We start from the raw sequence: 17,662 nt of genomic DNA, 5'->3' as shown, positions 1-17,662 counted from the left end.
AAAAGAAGTTATTGTCTAAACATAACGGTGTCTCGTAAAATTTCATGGACGCATAATAGCGCTCATATGTCCGTCTGGACTTGTCAGTGAAGTACGTAAACGGTCAAATTGTTTGCTAGTGGCATGTTTGACTTGAAGGCTCAAGCCATGGGATCTGCCGTGCTTTGCTTGCGGCTTTTCATAGTACGTTGCTATGCGATATTCTATTTGGATACCATTTGAAGCCGACCTATTCAGCTTGTTTACAGCTTGGCCTGGTGCCGTTAATCAATAGGTCGACAAGATCTGCCGCAAAGATTGACAATTCGAAATAAAAATAGGCCAATCTTTCTAGCGTTCACTGCTAATCGCGACTAAATAAAACATCATACAGAGAGAAAGCTTGGAGATTAACCCATAATAATAATAAGATAATTGGTGGCTTTGCTGGTCTAGGCTTTAAATGGCTGCTTTTAATCAAAGGATTTAATGTCAGCAACCAAAGTTTAAATAAGACAAATGCTATGACTGGCCAAGCTGAAAAGCTTTGAGGTTAGCGTTGACAGTCACCTATGCCTACTATACAAATGGACGCCAGGTTCCCTCCCTACTCCCCCCGCCCAAGACAGCGCTGTTGCGTCATGCACCATCAGTAAGAACTAGTGCAAACCAATTCTAACTGTTTGATTGCTATCAAGTTCTTAGCCAACTAATAAATGGTGTCCTAGTTAATCAACATCAAATAATGGCAAAATGAAATATAATATTCCATATAATTAACTTGTAAAATTCGGAAGGGTCGTTAAACCTAGAAATGCCAAAAAAGGTCGACAACCTCGACCTATTCTGCTATAAGCTTGCATGGTCCACGTTCTACCAAGCAGATTTTCTTAACACTCCAGTTATTATAGAGGCATTACAACTTCAATACCTCGCTAGACCTAGTAAAGATTCTTCGGGTTACCGCCGACTGAGAAGCAATAAAGAATAGCGTAGGCGGTAACTTATTTTTTCATTTCATATGCCAACACAATTTACAGGGCATAAGTGGCCTATCCGTTCGTCGTTGCCGAGCTCACAAACAATTCGACTACCTGTATTCAATAATCATGTATTAAAGTTCTGTGCTGTTAAGGATAGTAGAATAGTCATAAGCTGTTGTAAAAATAGGCCATTTCTCTTTGCTATAATTGTCAGTGACGATACAGCGTATACATATGTATTTATACATATTATTGTTTCTCTAAGCGCTATTTCATCATATATATGGATTAATCATGCTAATATATTACGACTGTTCCTCGCCTCGTTACCAACAGTAAGTCTTTGAACAAGGTTTAGTGTCGAGAGCTTACAGTCGCTTTAGAAGAAGCCGAAAGCCCAGGACCTTTGCAACCCTTTTTATTAGCTTACGTTAATGCCAATTGGGTTTTAATTTATCTTTTTTTTTATACAATTTCACTGATAAACTCTGTAGGGGGACTTCTAGAGCATAAATAAAACCTTACAAACAACTGTGGAACCTTCCTATGAACCAGACGTCGGAAGAGAAGTTTATATTACCTAAAAACATTGTTTTGCGATCTATACAGAATCTGTCGGTGACAATTAACGCAACCTTTGCATTAGTGAATTGCACAATGAACTGAAGAAAGCTCAAAAACTATCGATCTTGAATTTAAGGTTTCCCAAGCCACCTTCGGCGGAGTCACAAAGGACTCGCGCAAAAGTATAAAAATAAATCACACAATCTTCTACGGTTAGAAATATTGAATTTAATCAAGAGGAAAAGTTATAGATAACTGCATTTGCCGATATCGAAAACGGCCTTGTTAGCTCACAAGGCTCGCTTAAAACAACAGAACGCGTTCGGCTGTTATAATGCGACTATCCTATAATAGGTATCCGCGAGCAGAAAGATATAATATACAATATAGAAAAGAAGAAATCTGTACTTCAAAAAGATAATCACAGTGCCGGTTGTGTGTGTCAGCATATGGATATTTTATAACCCTACCGTGATGTATGCTAAAATACGGTGGGTTTTGAGGGGGTCACAGTTTGGTTTAGGCGTAAATCATCAAGCAATTCATTTATTTTTAATTGCGCAACCTATTGAATAAGCCGGATAATTGGCTGCATTAATGATCAGAGCATAAAATGAGGTCACGTACTGCCAAGCCCTGAGCATTTGCTGTCACCTCCACAATGAAATGAGGGAAGCAGCGGTATTTGGCACCCAGATGTGCCGAACAGGTCGAAGCCTCGTGTATATACTTGAGGGCACATAGATATAACGCAGTACTAGCGATTGCGATGTCGCCCTCGGCCTCACAAGAATCGTGGAAAGGTTTAACGAGAATGAGTTTAGGGAAAAAAAAATATAAACCCAAGTTTGACACTTCCAACAGGAATACATAATGCAGAGAGGCGTAAAGGTGGTTTTAGAATACAGATTTATTGAATCGATGGTTATTATCAGCAAATCATCGTCCGTCGTATTAGCTGCATTGCTTCTAACTGGGCCTAGGTAAAGAAGGTTAGATCTTTGAATCAACCGGGTGATACAAAGAGGAGCATTCGCTTGGTTTAATGGACAAAATGCGGCTGTAACTAACCATCAATGGCCCTTGCTAGGACATCTGCGTTACAATCAAGTGCATAGTACGCAGAGGATTTTCTAGTAATGTTACCACGATAATCTAGCTCTTATTTCGTGCCCAAAAAGGACAGGATGACCTGTTTTTGCATGGTAGTCATTTTATACCGCCAGTAAATTCAGCCTGCTCTGGTCGTTAAGAAAACGCTGTAATGTATGCAACTCTTGAGGTAATCAAAATCGACAGGCATACCATTATGCGGAATGCTAACGTAAATCAAAGGGGGGTACTTGGTTTCTTTCATAATAAATAAACAAGATTAGACGTAATGTTATGCACAGCAGTGGCTTTCGCAAAAGTTTCTGTTAGAACATCTTGATACACATGTGTTATTTAGCCGTTAGCTAAGTTAGCTTTCAGACTGAATAAATTAAGGGAAGTAAATTTCTGCGATACTATGGCAGTAGAAGCCCCTATATCGCAAATTTCGTTTTATCTTTTTTACCCTTACACATAATAATCTCCTAAAGGCATCTTGAGCGATTGGCGTCCAGTTGCTTGAAGTCATATTTTCGCTGCCGGTACATATTAGTATTATGTAGATAAAACGGTGTTCCCTATTCGAGCTTAAAAGTTAGCCCAAAGCTGCTCCGCCGTATATATTTTGTTTTTTATATATTTTCTTATACCGAGATATTTTCAACGAGCCATGAAAAATTTTTAATAGAGGTTTCTTATTCATTCGAAATTTTAGAAGTAAACACCACCAAATACTCGACAGAAAGATCGTCAGATACACAAATGTATTATTGTAGTTTATTTAGTGAACCGAACAGGTCTCTTATAAAGTTTGCATTTTTTTTTCTTCTTCTTTTTTTTTGTTAATTTTCATTGTATTATGCTTTCGATGTTACCGTACAAATTGTATCATATAGAGTAAATGCCACACCTTGGGCATGCTGTAAGCAGTCCGTCTACAGTCGATCTCACTTGGGCTCCAAGTACAGACAAAACATGCATTTCTAGTATATTTATAATAGCAGAATATATATGTACATATGTGGCATTGATTTGACTTAGAACAGCTCTTCCCCGATCACCCGCACTAAAGATCAAGTGAATTATGCACAAAGTAGTCTATACATTTATTGTAGTCCAAATGCGCAACGATGTATATACCCGTCTATAAATCAGGAATATATGGAGCATTGGGGGGCCGCATCTCGTATCGTTCGTTGGGCGCATCTGGAATTGTTTGCCATTGAAATACAGTATCCTGTTATCGTCTGAAATTCATATGATATTTTTTTGTTACTGTCATTCACAGGTAACGTAACCCGCCATGATAAGGGCTTCACGACCGTAGCTAGACCATGGTAAGAATGAAGGCACATTACCATATTTACGTGAAGAGACTTAAATGTTAAATTCTAGACAGATAGTAAACATAGTATAATATAATAATATTAATACGATTGGTCCAGTGTCAGAAAATATGGTGCAAGCCAAAAAGATGATTTTGTATGTAATATTTAGTGTATATAATCTCAGTGTATACAATAGGATCCACTACGTAGTTATGGCCAACTAACGTGATATTGATCAGATAGGCATCTGATTAGTCCGCTTGTTCATCAGATATACGAGATAAATTCAAATCTTAAATGTGGATAGCATGTATGCAAAACATACGCAGATTCACACGCACATATACAGGTAATTGTATGTGGAAGGTGCGATCATCGAATTGGGCTGGTTCCGTTTTCTTTTATATATATTATACGATGATAACTATGTCTACAGACCTACAGCACAGGCACCTTCGCTGTAGAGTACAAACTCGCGACCCGTCAATGCGAGCCTTTCAGAATGGAAGCGATGTGGATTCATACGGAAATTGCTCGTTTATGTGCCTACTAATGTCTGGGCTGTGTTCGGCTTGTTAAACGCCCGATATTCGGTATCAGATGTATGTAACTTGCGCATTTAAGGAATAGCGGATGGCATAGGACGATTACCAGCTGCAACTTTTCAAGGCCCCAGATCAACCAAGATAAGGCAGTCACAGTTCACTTGTTTGTTACTTACGGACTGACATGCGGATCAACTTACTTCCCTAGTTACTCTAATGTGTATTCGTATCAAGTACAATTAGTGCATGTCTCCCAATATCCACATCGTACTACAATAACAATGGTGGAGTGTTTGTGGTCGTTTAGGGAGATCTTCGGCTCACGTTGTGCGTAGCGTCGACACCCTGTAGTTTGCCTTGTAGCCTGACTCTAATTACGTCTGTAACGGTAGGCTGAGACAGTATCAGGTATAAAATATCTATTGTTCGGTTTTGTTGCTCGAACGTTACCAAGACAATGGCGGCAGCAAACATGCCAGTTTCTACACACTATCAGACGCGTCTTTCTTTCGTCCTACCGATCATGTTAGCAATACTTACCCTTCAATTGCACACGGACACAGCCGCAGATCTCTGTTGGCTTTGCCCGATCCTTCGTTCATTGTACAGGCCTTATTATATCGATTAGATATTAGTCGAAGATAAAAATAGATAAAATATCGCCGGCGTGCACGAATCGTCTCATGCTAGCGGCAAGTCCGCCAGCCAATTTTTATTTACTAGACATCATAATGTAGTGAGAGGCAACGAGCATTCTCATGCCTGTCAAGGGCCATTTCATCCTCTTTCGGCGAGCCTGGCTATTATCATGATATATTGCCGTTGTGGCTTCGAATCCTTGTTTCTTGACTTATGCCTCGCCAAGTAAAGGCCAACAAGCGGTAATCTACCAACCCTGACTCCCTTTTCAGCATTCTTCGTGATCAGGAAATGATTTGCTGACGCTGGTCAATAAAGCTGGAAGTCTAACTCGTCGTGGTGATAGAGCTTCAGGTAGAGGAGAGTTTGAGGTGCGCGTCTTACCCGTCCTCCACATGGGTACGGCTAAAACGAGAGCAAACCAAGCTAGCTAGCTACCAGTTGTTTCTCGACCTACAAAACATGTGGCGTGTACGGAGAGAGGGGATCGAAGAGGAGTCGGCTCTGTGCGGGTAAGTTCTATTTCGCTAGGAAAGCGTCTGGTGATGTGATCGAAGGACGCCCAAGTTGCAGATGGGCTCACGTTGAAAAGCAAAGTATGTGGAAACGGTTTGTCTCGTGTTTGGCGATCGGGTATCATTGGCCGTTTAACGATGGCGCATACATTTTACGGTTAAGGAAAGGCGGGACTTGGCTCAAGGGTACAAGAACTAAGGTTAACGAGGGGAGATAAACGCACCTGCTCAGCTTCCTCATTAGTTTCCCCTTCAATATGGCAACAGAACAATTAGCTGGACAACCCTTTTTCCTGTCAGCATCATAAGCGCTGGTTTGAACGAAACGAGCAGCATAGATAATTGTTAGTTTCATTGAAAATGCAAATAGGCTTAGTATGATGTCCTGATTTTAAAGTTAATCTAAATTAAGAAAGTCTTAGTTATCTATATCGATCTCATTGCAAATCTTTTATGACTATTAACTGAAGGCGAATAATCAAAAACTTAGAAAGAACTATAATAATAATCACAGTAGGTTAATCTTATACAGGCGGTAATAACACAAAATGTATCTTTGAGTTCATCCTCTTCATCTTATCTCTATATCTAGGGTTATCATCTTTAAATCTTTATTTTACTGATACACTATCGGTCCATCGCTTAGAGACAAGCAGAAATCACATAGTAAGTCACCATAGCGACCTGTGCGTATGCCAGGTGACACGATTGATTCATTGTTCTGCCAAGCAATATATCGGAATAGGAATCAGAAATCAGGCGCGGTACTATTTTTCTTCTTTCGCTCGTTCTGGTGATTTGCAACAGTCACGAGAGTCGTTGACCTGATTCGCGCATCAAATAGTATCCAAGCATTTTCTTCGACGCCTGCTGAGAGATCTGCAACTACGTTCGCCTAAAGCAACTTTCAGTCGTTTTTTCCCACCCGCGGTAATAGAGCGGGTCTGTTCGGTGGCGTTACCTGGTGTTCATCCAGTTTGACGTCAGACGCGCGGGTTGACGCGGGGTTTTTATTTCAGCGCCCCCGGCTGATGTTTGCATTTGTCTCTTTAACAAGAGCTTCGGTACTTAGGTGCGTCTCACCCTGCTCTTCGTAAATCTGATATTTAATCTCTTGCGTTACAAACTCTAGCGTCGCTGAGTTTTGTATCTTTATATAAAGGGTTATAGCAATGCCATAAAGAGCAACAAGGCCTTATCACTGTCGTCCCGAAAGAGGAAAAACTCGAGTCGTTGAATTCCGACATGACGCAAGGTCCGCTGTCTCTGCCTTTGACCAATTCGATCGCATTCGAATGGAATATTCGAAAAGGACGATGATAGAGCGATGGCAGGTAGGTCGCGTTCAACGCGTGTAGCAGACGTTGCCGCGTCCATGGTTACAGTATCACTTTTTACCTGTTTGCGCAATTAAGTCTGTAGAAATCATAATTATTTAAACGTTGCGTCGATCGGCATTCTCTCACATGTGCAAGTGTACAGCGTATTTTTCATTCTATAAAGGCAAGCCTATTTGTAGGCATGTCTCAACACTTCTAGATCACCTCAACTGCCTGCATAGATGTGCTTAAAATAAGATTTTCTCATTGAGCGGGCCGCCTAAATATGTGGTACTAAAACAAATGCCTTTACGATTAGAGCATACCCGTACAAGCTTGATTGCCATTGGTCTCAAATCCGGCGATGAGCTAATTCACACTACTTAGGACCAGCAACGAGAATAGGCTATTGCGCAATTTAACTATGCCAACAATACGATTTACCACCACGAATGACGTAATCAGACAGGCACAGATTTCAGGCAACATAAGTTCTCTTCAAAGTATGCATCAGTGGGGTCTCTCTGTGAGGTATGTGCTAGGTTCTAAACGAGGCTTAAATAAACGAATTCACGAGCTGTACGCGTATGAAGCCGCTTCGTAATAAGCTCAATGCTGGTTTTTCTTGCGATATTTCTTTTCCTTTCTTGTATGTGGGTTTTTTTTCATTATGTATAGAACAATTATTCTGTATCAAATCTGTTTTATTAGTCTAGTAGATAGAGCAAAACTCTGACTTTGTTTAGAATCAAATGACGCGAACTAAGAGGAAATATTTACTTTTTGAAGGGGAAAACTTTTGCAGAAATCTGTTTGTGATGAAAAATGAGTACCTATTTTGAATGAACGGATTTGGATGAATAAACGGATTATGACACATACTGCTGCGGGTATTAATGCCATTACCCGGTAGAGGGAGCATATTCCACTACGATTCACTTGCCTTTTTCATTTAGAATTTTGTTTTCAACACTCAACGGCCCTGACCTACAAGTAGCAGTATATCGTATATAAAAGGAGAACTCGATTGAGATCTCTTTTAATTACGAACGTCATTTTTAGGGTAGGACTGATATTTCTCTTAGAATTGGACGAAATTGAATTCTAGTGGCTCACGATCGATTGTGAGCTCTGAACGTCTCGATTACTGTTTTTGCCGAGATGCTAGTACGGCATGTTGAGATTAATTTTCTCCTTAATGCAAAAGCAGATCACTTAAGTCCTACGTGATTAGCACTCGGATATAGGCAGCGTTGATTGAAACACAGTTGTGTTCGAAAGAAATAAGGTCCGAGGGTTATTCGATAAACTAATCTTTACATGGCCATAAGCTAAAGAAGGGGAACGACCCAGGCATTGGTGCATATCAAGGATAATTATATTCATCTCACGTATTTCAGCCGTTCTCTTTTTCAATTTCAAATATCAATTGTTAGTAAGAATAAGGCGCACATAGGCAAACCGTGTCGCCAAAAGCTGTACACTACAAACGAACTGTGATTGAAATATGCAATGAGATCATCGTTGCAGAGTAGTTATCATAATTAAATAGGGGCCATCGGGACCTATTTTTAATCTATTTATTTTTTACTCCGCCTCAGTTGCCTAATTTTAAGTTAGCCTTTTTTTTAAACTGGAAAATCCTATCTTGTGCATAACATTAAGTTCCTCTTATGTTCTTAACGTTGGTCGTAGAAGCAATATGTGCCTTTAGCGGGACTTGGTTGTTTTTGTGACCGCGTCGAGGATATATACATGTATATATACTTGTCCTTATTTGCTGTCTTCTCCCTGTTGTTAACTATTATGCATTGATCTCAGCTAATCATTGTCTATAAATAACTCAAGTTTCCTCTCCTTCCTTTGTTGCTCTGTCATTTAATGTTCGTATATTTCTTTGACGCCGTTGTAGCGTCACACGCGTTTCGATGACTTTGGCGATTGTCCTCCGCCTAGTTGTCCTTACAACGGTGACTTTGTTATTTTCGATAGAGATTTCAGCCCATCGTATACCGCGTATATAAGAAGTGCTGTGCAAACAGAGTCAGTGCTCGGTATCGCAGTTATCGTTGTCTATAGTTCGCATGCTTTCCCTATAAGTCTGTTCTGTTTGATCCTTTCATAGCCGTTGCCGCTTCTGTTACTCCAGGGAAGAAACGAAAACGGTAAAGGGAACAAAAATGAAAGACAACGAAAAAGTCGACCGGCAAGGTCGCCACTCTCTTATTTTCCAACCTGTTTTTGCGCACCAACAATACCAGACATTGTTCTGAATCTAACAGTAAGGATACTCTGACGAAAAAGCCCCATTTGCTTCGTCTGTTCCGAAGCTCGTTTAGTAAGAAGCCGGATTTTTGGCCAAGCTTGCCGGTCTCTGGCTTGGATTATGTGAAAGAACACGTTGACATAGTTTTAAGTAAGCGTTCAAAGTCAGAAATAAAGTATCTATGGGCATCGAGCCGTCGCTGTCTGGTATAATGGCGTATAATATTGCATTATTGTCACAGTTTCAGGAAGAAAGCGTATAGATTGCATCACTGCGAATTATATCGATCGTTGCTTGTCTTAACCTTTAGTTGAAGCAAAACAACTTACCTTATTAGAAATTAGAAAACTAAATCGATTTTCTGTTTACACTTATAAACAATGGAAAATTCATCCATATACTTTGCTTATACAATTATTAAGAGCGCACATTAAGAGTCACGATTCACTCGTCTCAACTACTGTAAGTACGCTTTTACTGCTGACTAAGTGTGCACAAACAGCATAGAAATGACGGCAGCCATCATCTTCGCAGCTATTCTACGTAGCTTCACAAACCTCAAAACCAGGGTTACTAGCTAGCGTGCCTTGTAAATACTTCTGGATCGCTAGTGTGACATAGTACAGAGGCTTAACACACGGTTATCTTGTCTGACACGCAGGCAACGCCGTCTCGCTGACGGGTTGGTCTGGTTCTGGTTAAGCAATGTGGTAGTACGTGTTAGAGAAACTCTCGAACTACCAAGCTAGGTATGTAGAGTAGTATAATAAGTGTAATAGTTTCTTCAAGTTGAACTACTGCGACCTTCACGTCTCGTCCAGCAAAAACATATTCTATTCTATAGAAATTCAATGGTTTTATGACAACTATGGTTATATGAAGCTGTTAAGGATTACAAATCTGGCTTTTCAAGGCTCTGAAGCGATCCGTACTTGGCGTGTTATTTTTCGTTAGCGCCGTCTGGGTGGGCCATTCAAATTCGGGCAAAGTTGGCGATCTGTTCGTTGTAGCGGGCATGCGTTCACCCGCCATCCTTGGGGTAGAAAAAAACAAGAACTTGACCGAAAATCAACCACCATTCAATTTCCTTGAGCTAGACAGATTTCATCAAGGTTAAAAACTTTATTTTGGCCGATTTAGATGGTCTATGTTATTGCCAGTTTTCATGCGGCTTCCCAAAAAATCCGAGAAGGACTTTCATGAGTCAAACTGATCCTCAATAGGACTTAGACTTTATGAGCTCAAAATGCCATTTTTCGATATACCTAAATGTTTTATAAAAGATACTCTCAATTGGGTCGTTCATATAAATTTCAACAGCTGGGACTTTTGGCTCTTTTTAAATTTTCGGGCCGTTTTGCCAGATCTTTTGGCCAGTTATCAGTCCAAAACGTGATTTGCTTCGAACTTTTTGTATAGGAAATTTTTGGTCTATTATCAAGATGCTTCGAGACGAGTTTACGTTTATGAGTATCGCTAGACGCGTAATTACTACATGGAAGTTTTATACGACTTAAAGGAGAAGCATTTTACAATTTACTGGGTCCCGAACGGAAGCTGTAGTCGTGGCGAATAATGATGCTATCGAACAAATATGATTGTCAGAAATTAGATTCTGGTACATGGAAAGCGTCGTTGAAATGTCTGTCTCTGTTTAAATACTCATAACTCATAGAAAGTGTTAGATTTAAATTCTCCATCCTGTGCTTGTTCATTAACAACCACGATAGGAGTCTCTATTGAAGGCAGTGACAAGATTCGCTATCTAGCACGGTTTCAACATATGAGAAGAGGCGATGACGACGGCAAAAGTTTGTGCTTTTTACTAAGTAGTTTACTATTCAATGTATTATCGTCGACGGTTCTCAAGTCTCGGATTTTTCCTCACGTTTACCTCTCAAAATCATGCCGGGTACGAAAGGTTGATGTATAGTTATTTACCAGCTTCTTTGAACGGTAATAATAAGCTTACGCGATACCGACAAAGGTGCGCACTCTGCTAAGCCCCCACTGGGATTTCAGAATAGTCCTAATGGCACACGATGCTTAAGTAGATATTGTTCATCTTAGCCGCTCTGCGCGTAAACATTTTTAGAAAATTACATTAGCGTTCAAGCATATCCTCTAGTATGTTTATAAATAGATTACCTTAAACATTTTGTCCTCATCTTATCGTTTATCACAAAATCGATCTGGTAAATTATCTTGGCCTCTAATTGTCAAGAAAAAACTCCTCGAGAGCCAATGGTGCCGAGACGATTCCTGGTGGCGCGTGCATATACTACTAGGTTTTTGCTAAACTCATTGAACTCTAGCATGTTATGCTAACGGACTAAAAGGTAGACTAGCGTAATCTTTTTTATACCAGAGGAGCGAAATGATCTAGAGAGAAAAAACAGATTTATAGGTTTTGGATCACAAGTAGCGCATTAGATGTCTTTTATCGCATTGATGTTGGCACGTAAAACAGGCTCCACTATTGCTACTGTTATTGAGATTACAACCACGCAAATAAATAATCAGGCCAGTTCTGTACACGCTATTGACTTGATTTGTTTTACTGCATATGTATGATAACTAATATGTGGTAGAAAACGCAAAGATTTTTGAGCAGTCAAGATTCTTCGCTAGTTTTCCCTCAAGTAGTTACATACATATATAGTGCTTTTTTTAGTAATGTACGACTTATTAGTCAGTGGTGTCTACAATGCTCGGTAGTGATGTTGAAGAACGACAAAAAAAATCTTGAAGCGAAGATGTTTGGCTTAGCGTGAAGTGTGAATGAGGCATTTTCACCTACGAAGAGTTTTAATTGCTGTTCTGTGAGGCAATCGTTTTCTGTCCTTCTTCCACGGACAAAATAAAGTTTTATTTACTTATTGTTAGCGCACATTTTCCAGCTTACTTCTATCAGGTTTGTTTCTGTACTGTCTTACTCACAACGGTAGATGACCCTGAGGCTTCTTCGGCAATAGCGGAACGACAAACGCAGATATAAAAAAACGAATCACTGACTTCTGCTGCTGCTGCTCGTACTATGCCTCCAACTGCCGTTGGCATCGTTGTAGTGATCGGCACAAGATCTCATCGTCTGTAAAAGAAATAGGAAAGCCCAGATTCAATAATTTTCTATCCTGACTATTCAGTGTAACAAAGGCCCAAATGGAAAGACGCATCAAATAGTAAACGGCTAGGCGTTAGTCAAATTTACCAAATGGATTGAAATTAATCTACTTCATCGCTTGCAGCTAGTAGATGCTTAAACCAATGATGAAGCGGTACGCGACATAACCAGATATCAACAGTATTGTATTACAATATTCAAACAACTATCTAGTTTCGCTAGAAATATACATCTAACTCTGTTAAAACGTCGATTTTATGAAAAAAAAAACGAAACAGTACTACGAAATCCATATACGTATCTTATTTACAATGAGAGGTTTTCAATTTTTATTTTTACTAAAAAATAATGCATCTATCGTCTCGATAACATAATATTTTACGCCATAAACATTACACAAGTAACCACTCCTAAATAGTCTTGTAAAACTTGTATCAATTGCATCACGTATGTATGTAATGTATTCTTCTACCCGCACCTAGTCAACTGTCTCGACTTTATCCTTGCCTGCCAGGAGGCCGTGGCAGGACATGCGCAATCGGTGGTTCAGGATTTCGCAGGTAAAGTACTATCGACCCGATGGATCCCGATTGACCCGAACAAAACTGAGTATCTCCGAAGAAGATGAGAATTAGATTGTCTTCGCTCAGTTTGACGAACGGTATATCATAGAATAAGGGCAAACTTCCGCCTAGCAAGCGAGCTAAGGGCGGGCTTTTGCAGCCGACCTTTTTAAATATATTTTTCTGCCTTACGCTTAGCAAGTCGTGGTTCCAACGGACCAACTAATAGCAGAACGTTTTGCCATAACTGTTTTATATAGTACCTAATCGTACAGGGAATTCCTAGAGTGAGAAGAAGATACGGCATGAACGTCGAACATACTGTCTTGCGCCTACAATTCCGCACTACTCAGATATTACGCTTGTATATCAGAACCTGGCAAAACAAGACGAAGACTTGTGAAGAATAAATTTTTGATAGAGTCTTTCGCCGATGCAATCCAAAATATCAAAAGGGTACTGCTCGTACTCTTCTGAGACCCTTCGACGTGGCAGGCCGCCTACACAGCTTGATGTCGTAGATAATCGTCGCTTGTATTAATTACCTACCTTATGTTTGGATGCCGTCCTTGTCCGTGATTAATTATAACAAAATTAGCCAGTTAGAAAGATTACGCGACCAGATCGTTAATCTTGAAATCTGCATATTGAACCATTGCACAGATGCTATTTACCGGCATTCATCGAATGATATAATTCTGACCTGGCCAAGGCCATCTCGTTACCTTAATGGTTTGCAAAAAGGTTTCTAATGAACTAGAATAAGGCCGCTGAAGAACCTCGATTTACTCACAGCAGGCAGGGATATCAAACGTAGATCACTTTTACACCGTCCATAATTAGAGACAGCAAACGAGGGAACACTTTCGTACACCTTTACCTGTCAAGAGTGAACTAAATCAGATGTTTGCGCTAGAATTGCCGTCAGTGTTAGAATATTATACCATGCGAAAATATCAGGTGTGGGGTAACTTCTCGTCAGGTATGCAGAATCAATGGCTTCTACACTCGTGCTGTTCTGAAGCCGAGCAGCATGTACATACTTATGAGTTTCACGAAAGCTAGTTTCTATTGACGCACGTATCGTTTCTCTAATTTTTTTTGCAATAATGAACACTAAGAAGGCATGAATATAGTTCAATTATCATGAAACCTTTAAGCTGGCCACGGTACGATGCTCCATGCAAAAGTCCAAGCGAGCATGTAGACCACTGGCTGTGTCAGACAATTGAATGCGGCGTCTGCGAAACACCTTTATTAGTAGAGCTCTTTTGAGATCATTAGTATACACTGATGAACCGATCTGATTAAATAATTTTCTTCGTGCACCGATTTTTCGAATGAAAACATCTGAGCCAACACCATTTGCAGTATAAAATGAAAAAGGAACTGTCCTATTTTTTAACATGCTAATTATCATCTTAATAAAATGGTGAAACTTCACGGGCTATCTAAAGACGAAACAAGACAATTATAATGTGTGGGCTATCGTAAGCATCAACTGTACACATAGCAATGGCTGTGACCTAAATACCCATAAACACGCCGCAGCTCCAGATGTTTGTAAATTACGGGTACGTTTATTTCATTTATTTCGTATCCGCCTATCTGCGAGGTTAAAACCTGAATTTGCCATTTTTGAATTTGGTTCGTGAGCGGAAGTGGCGCTAAAGTTCGAGCAAATAGAGTGTTTTTCTTAGATAAAATTCGACCAAGTAACTTTGTAGTCACGGCGCATTTCAGTCTATGATCGAATAGGTCGAATAAAAGCTGTTGTATATGGCCCAAACTAGCTCTCAAGCGGAGACAAATTGGAATATACGCCATATTAGTACTGACCGTAGCTGACGAACTGGGCTTCGCAAGCAAAAATGATATAACTTTTAATTGTTAACTTTCAGTATGGATTCTTCTGTTCAGCTCTTGAGGAGTTTATCGTTGAGAAACATGGACGCGATGCGTGGATTAAAATTTTGTAAGTATTTTTGATAATTTGCGTTTATCCTTATTCGTATAACACAGCCACATTTAAAATAAAGCCTAAAAACGTATTCTGCTCCGAACCAATTGTTCGTTTTAAAGGTCGTAACGGAACTGTCCACGAGCAATGAAAAATTGCCCTTCGGGGCGGATCCTTGAAACCTTTCACAGGGAAATACATCACCTCCCTTAGATCTTGATACGGCAACAAATCATGAAATTTCTTGTCTGAGTAATACCAGTAAGTTTCATAGTTGACTTTCGATAAATTAGAACGCAATGTAGCCATTAATGTATCAAATTTGAGCGGATCTTACACTTGTCTAGAGTGGTAAATGTACGATGGGCCAGCGAACAGAATAATTCAGTTTCAAACAACAACTTGTATGGCTTGCGTTCCCCTTGTTCTTCCTGGCGCAGCGTTCTCTCGCCAGAACTAGGAACATAGTCTTCTACTCTGTCCAAAACGACCGATTACAATACAGTTGAAAGGGAGTTGGCCTGAAGCACGTAGATTTTGTACACTATTCGTGTACTTCGATTCCACTGTCGTGACGTCGTAGAGTTCTCTCGCCGAACTTTTTCCTAAACAAAAAGTTAACGCCAGGTTAACCCAAGCTTCTAGTTGAAGATGCTCTATTCGGGCGCCCCGAAGAGCACGGCCAAGCGGGAAAGTTCTACTCCATAAAAATACAATTTATGACCAACGACTAAATAGCATGCCATCCAATAGGATGAGATAGTTTGTTGTATTCAAATGAAATTCACAATTTAAGGCTCGGAACTCGGACCGGATGCGGGGTGGTGTGGGGGGGATGGAAGTTTGTCTTTCATCTCTGAATTGTGCAGAAAGCGGCTCTAAACCTCATTGCGGTTCGTCCGTAAATCTAGCCTGCCTCCAGTCGCGCGCATTCCAACAGCAATCCCTCTCCGATCTGCAGTGTGTCGGAAGTTCAATATCATTACAGCGATCAGTACTACGATTACCGTTACTAGATGCCAAAGCAAAGATACTGACCTTCTGCAAAAGGACGTAAAAAACGCAAAAATGAACACTAGCAACCACTGGGTAATATACATACATAGCACATTTCGCTTGACAATCAGATAAATATAGCCTGATTATAAAAATATATAATCTGAACATTATAGTCATGTAGTCATATATTAATCTTTTGTTAAATATACAATAGGCACGTTTCAAAGTAGCACGACGCGCTTTCCATAATAGAATTAAGAATGTTATAGGGATATGATCTGTTGGTCGCGCTGCCCTTGACATTGTTTTTATGACAACGCAGCCAAACTTAGTTTGAATAGGAAAGCGTCAACTTAAAAAAAAAGTTACAATTTTCTTAAATAGACCTTTATAAATACAACATGTCAGACAGCTTTTTCAAATCTCTGATGTTTTTCGGCTAATCTGCATAGCGCGCACAAATTTTAGTTTTTCAGTAAAGTTCGTAGAAACATACTTCGGGCATACTTGAACAACTTACCCCGCTACAGATTTTTCAGTACCGTTAAAAGCTTTGGTTCAACTCGGAGTAACTGACTGGTAACCAAACAGAAAATAAGCGTCAAGGGGATGATCTAAAGACACGTTTAGGGATAGTTGCGGCAACTTATTCTTTTAGATCCCTATAGTTCTACAAGTACGTGTACTTGGGTTATATGATTGAGTACAACTTTATAGCGCTATTATCACACATTTTATTAAACTATTATTACAAAATCTCATTTGTATATCCGCGGAAAATTTTCCGAGCAGTCATATTGTCTTTCCTCCGTTCACATGTTTGTTCTCTATCTGCACAAGCAGTAGCTGTTCGCCTTGCATATATCGGCAGCTGCCTGGCTTGATAAGCGGAACACTATATATATAAAGGATTGTCAGCTTGTTGACTGGGTTCGAAGGGAGAGGCGTGCATCGATTCACCACTTTTGTGTGATGGCCTGTAAATAGGTTTTTCTGCGAAAATAATCTCCTCACTTAACTTACCCCGTTCTTCTATCGACGACGGCAGCTGTCACAGACCAACGTAGTTCCGTTCGTGAATGATAAAGTGCATCACAGAACGTATCGCAGAAGATCGCTAATGTGAAAAGAGCAGCAAATCTGAACACCTTGATTTGTAAACCTATTTGCTTGTCCTAGCAATAAGACTCATACAAGGTGGTCCTATAACACTTCCCTTGTATTCGGCAAAATTCATGAATATCCATCCATTCGCAGTGAAGTTCTATCGAACTAGATCTAAATACCTGAGCCCGAGCGTGAATCAATTATACACACTTATTCTTGCAAACTATTTTTTAGTGAACGACGCTTTGACGGTGATAAATATCAACAGCGTGTTCCTCTCTTCGCATTGACGGCTGCATTATGTCGTTTAAATTTCAATACTATTCTGTAAATTTAAAATCTAAATATTGTTTCAAAAAATATCCTACAAAGGTACGGTGCAAGGAATAATTTGGCCTCGTTACCCTTAGCACCGTTAACGGGCTTAGCACGAACAGTTCTTATGAGCCCTTCTGGATATACTGTGTAGAAAACCATTGTTTATAAGTAGAATTTGAGTTATTTTCCTTGGACTAAATAATAGTCGCTTCGCAAACTGGTTGGCTAATGTAAAAAAAATGGCTTTCGACATTTGCTCGTTTGATTTAAGAGTTTGTGAAACTCGTCGACAGAATAGATTATGGCCTCGTCCTGCTCATCCCTGTGCCCACTATTGCCTTATGGATGCTGATTTTGTTGT

General features: G+C 39.9%; 1 protein-coding gene across 8 annotated transcripts in view; it reads left to right on the top strand.

Annotated features, from left to right (window-relative positions):
- Positions 1 to 17,662, top strand: part of LOC111259559 (guanylate cyclase soluble subunit beta-1) — a 72,592-nt gene that overhangs the window by 36,201 nt on the left and 18,729 nt on the right. For 4 of the 8 annotated variants that reach the window (XR_002679702.2, XR_002679701.2, XM_022831681.2 and 1 more), the window contains exon 3: positions 14,819 to 14,892. Coding sequence is in view for 6 of the 8 variants with exons in the window: in XM_022831681.2 (XP_022687416.1) it covers positions 14,819 to 14,892 (74 nt within the window). In the remaining 2 variants the exon portion in view is untranslated. Of the gene's footprint in view, positions 1 to 3,906; positions 3,956 to 5,402; positions 5,643 to 14,818; positions 14,893 to 17,662 lie in introns of all 8 variants that reach the window. The other 4 variants (XM_086967948.1, XM_022831678.2, XM_022831679.2 and 1 more) reach the window with 2 other exon arrangements.

This window comes from Varroa jacobsoni, unplaced genomic scaffold (assembly GCF_002532875.2).
Source record: "Varroa jacobsoni isolate VJ856 unplaced genomic scaffold, vjacob_1.0 scaffold_345, whole genome shotgun sequence".
Lineage (NCBI taxonomy): Eukaryota > Metazoa > Arthropoda > Arachnida > Mesostigmata > Varroidae > Varroa > Varroa jacobsoni.
This window is presented reverse-complemented; position numbering and strand designations above follow the sequence as displayed.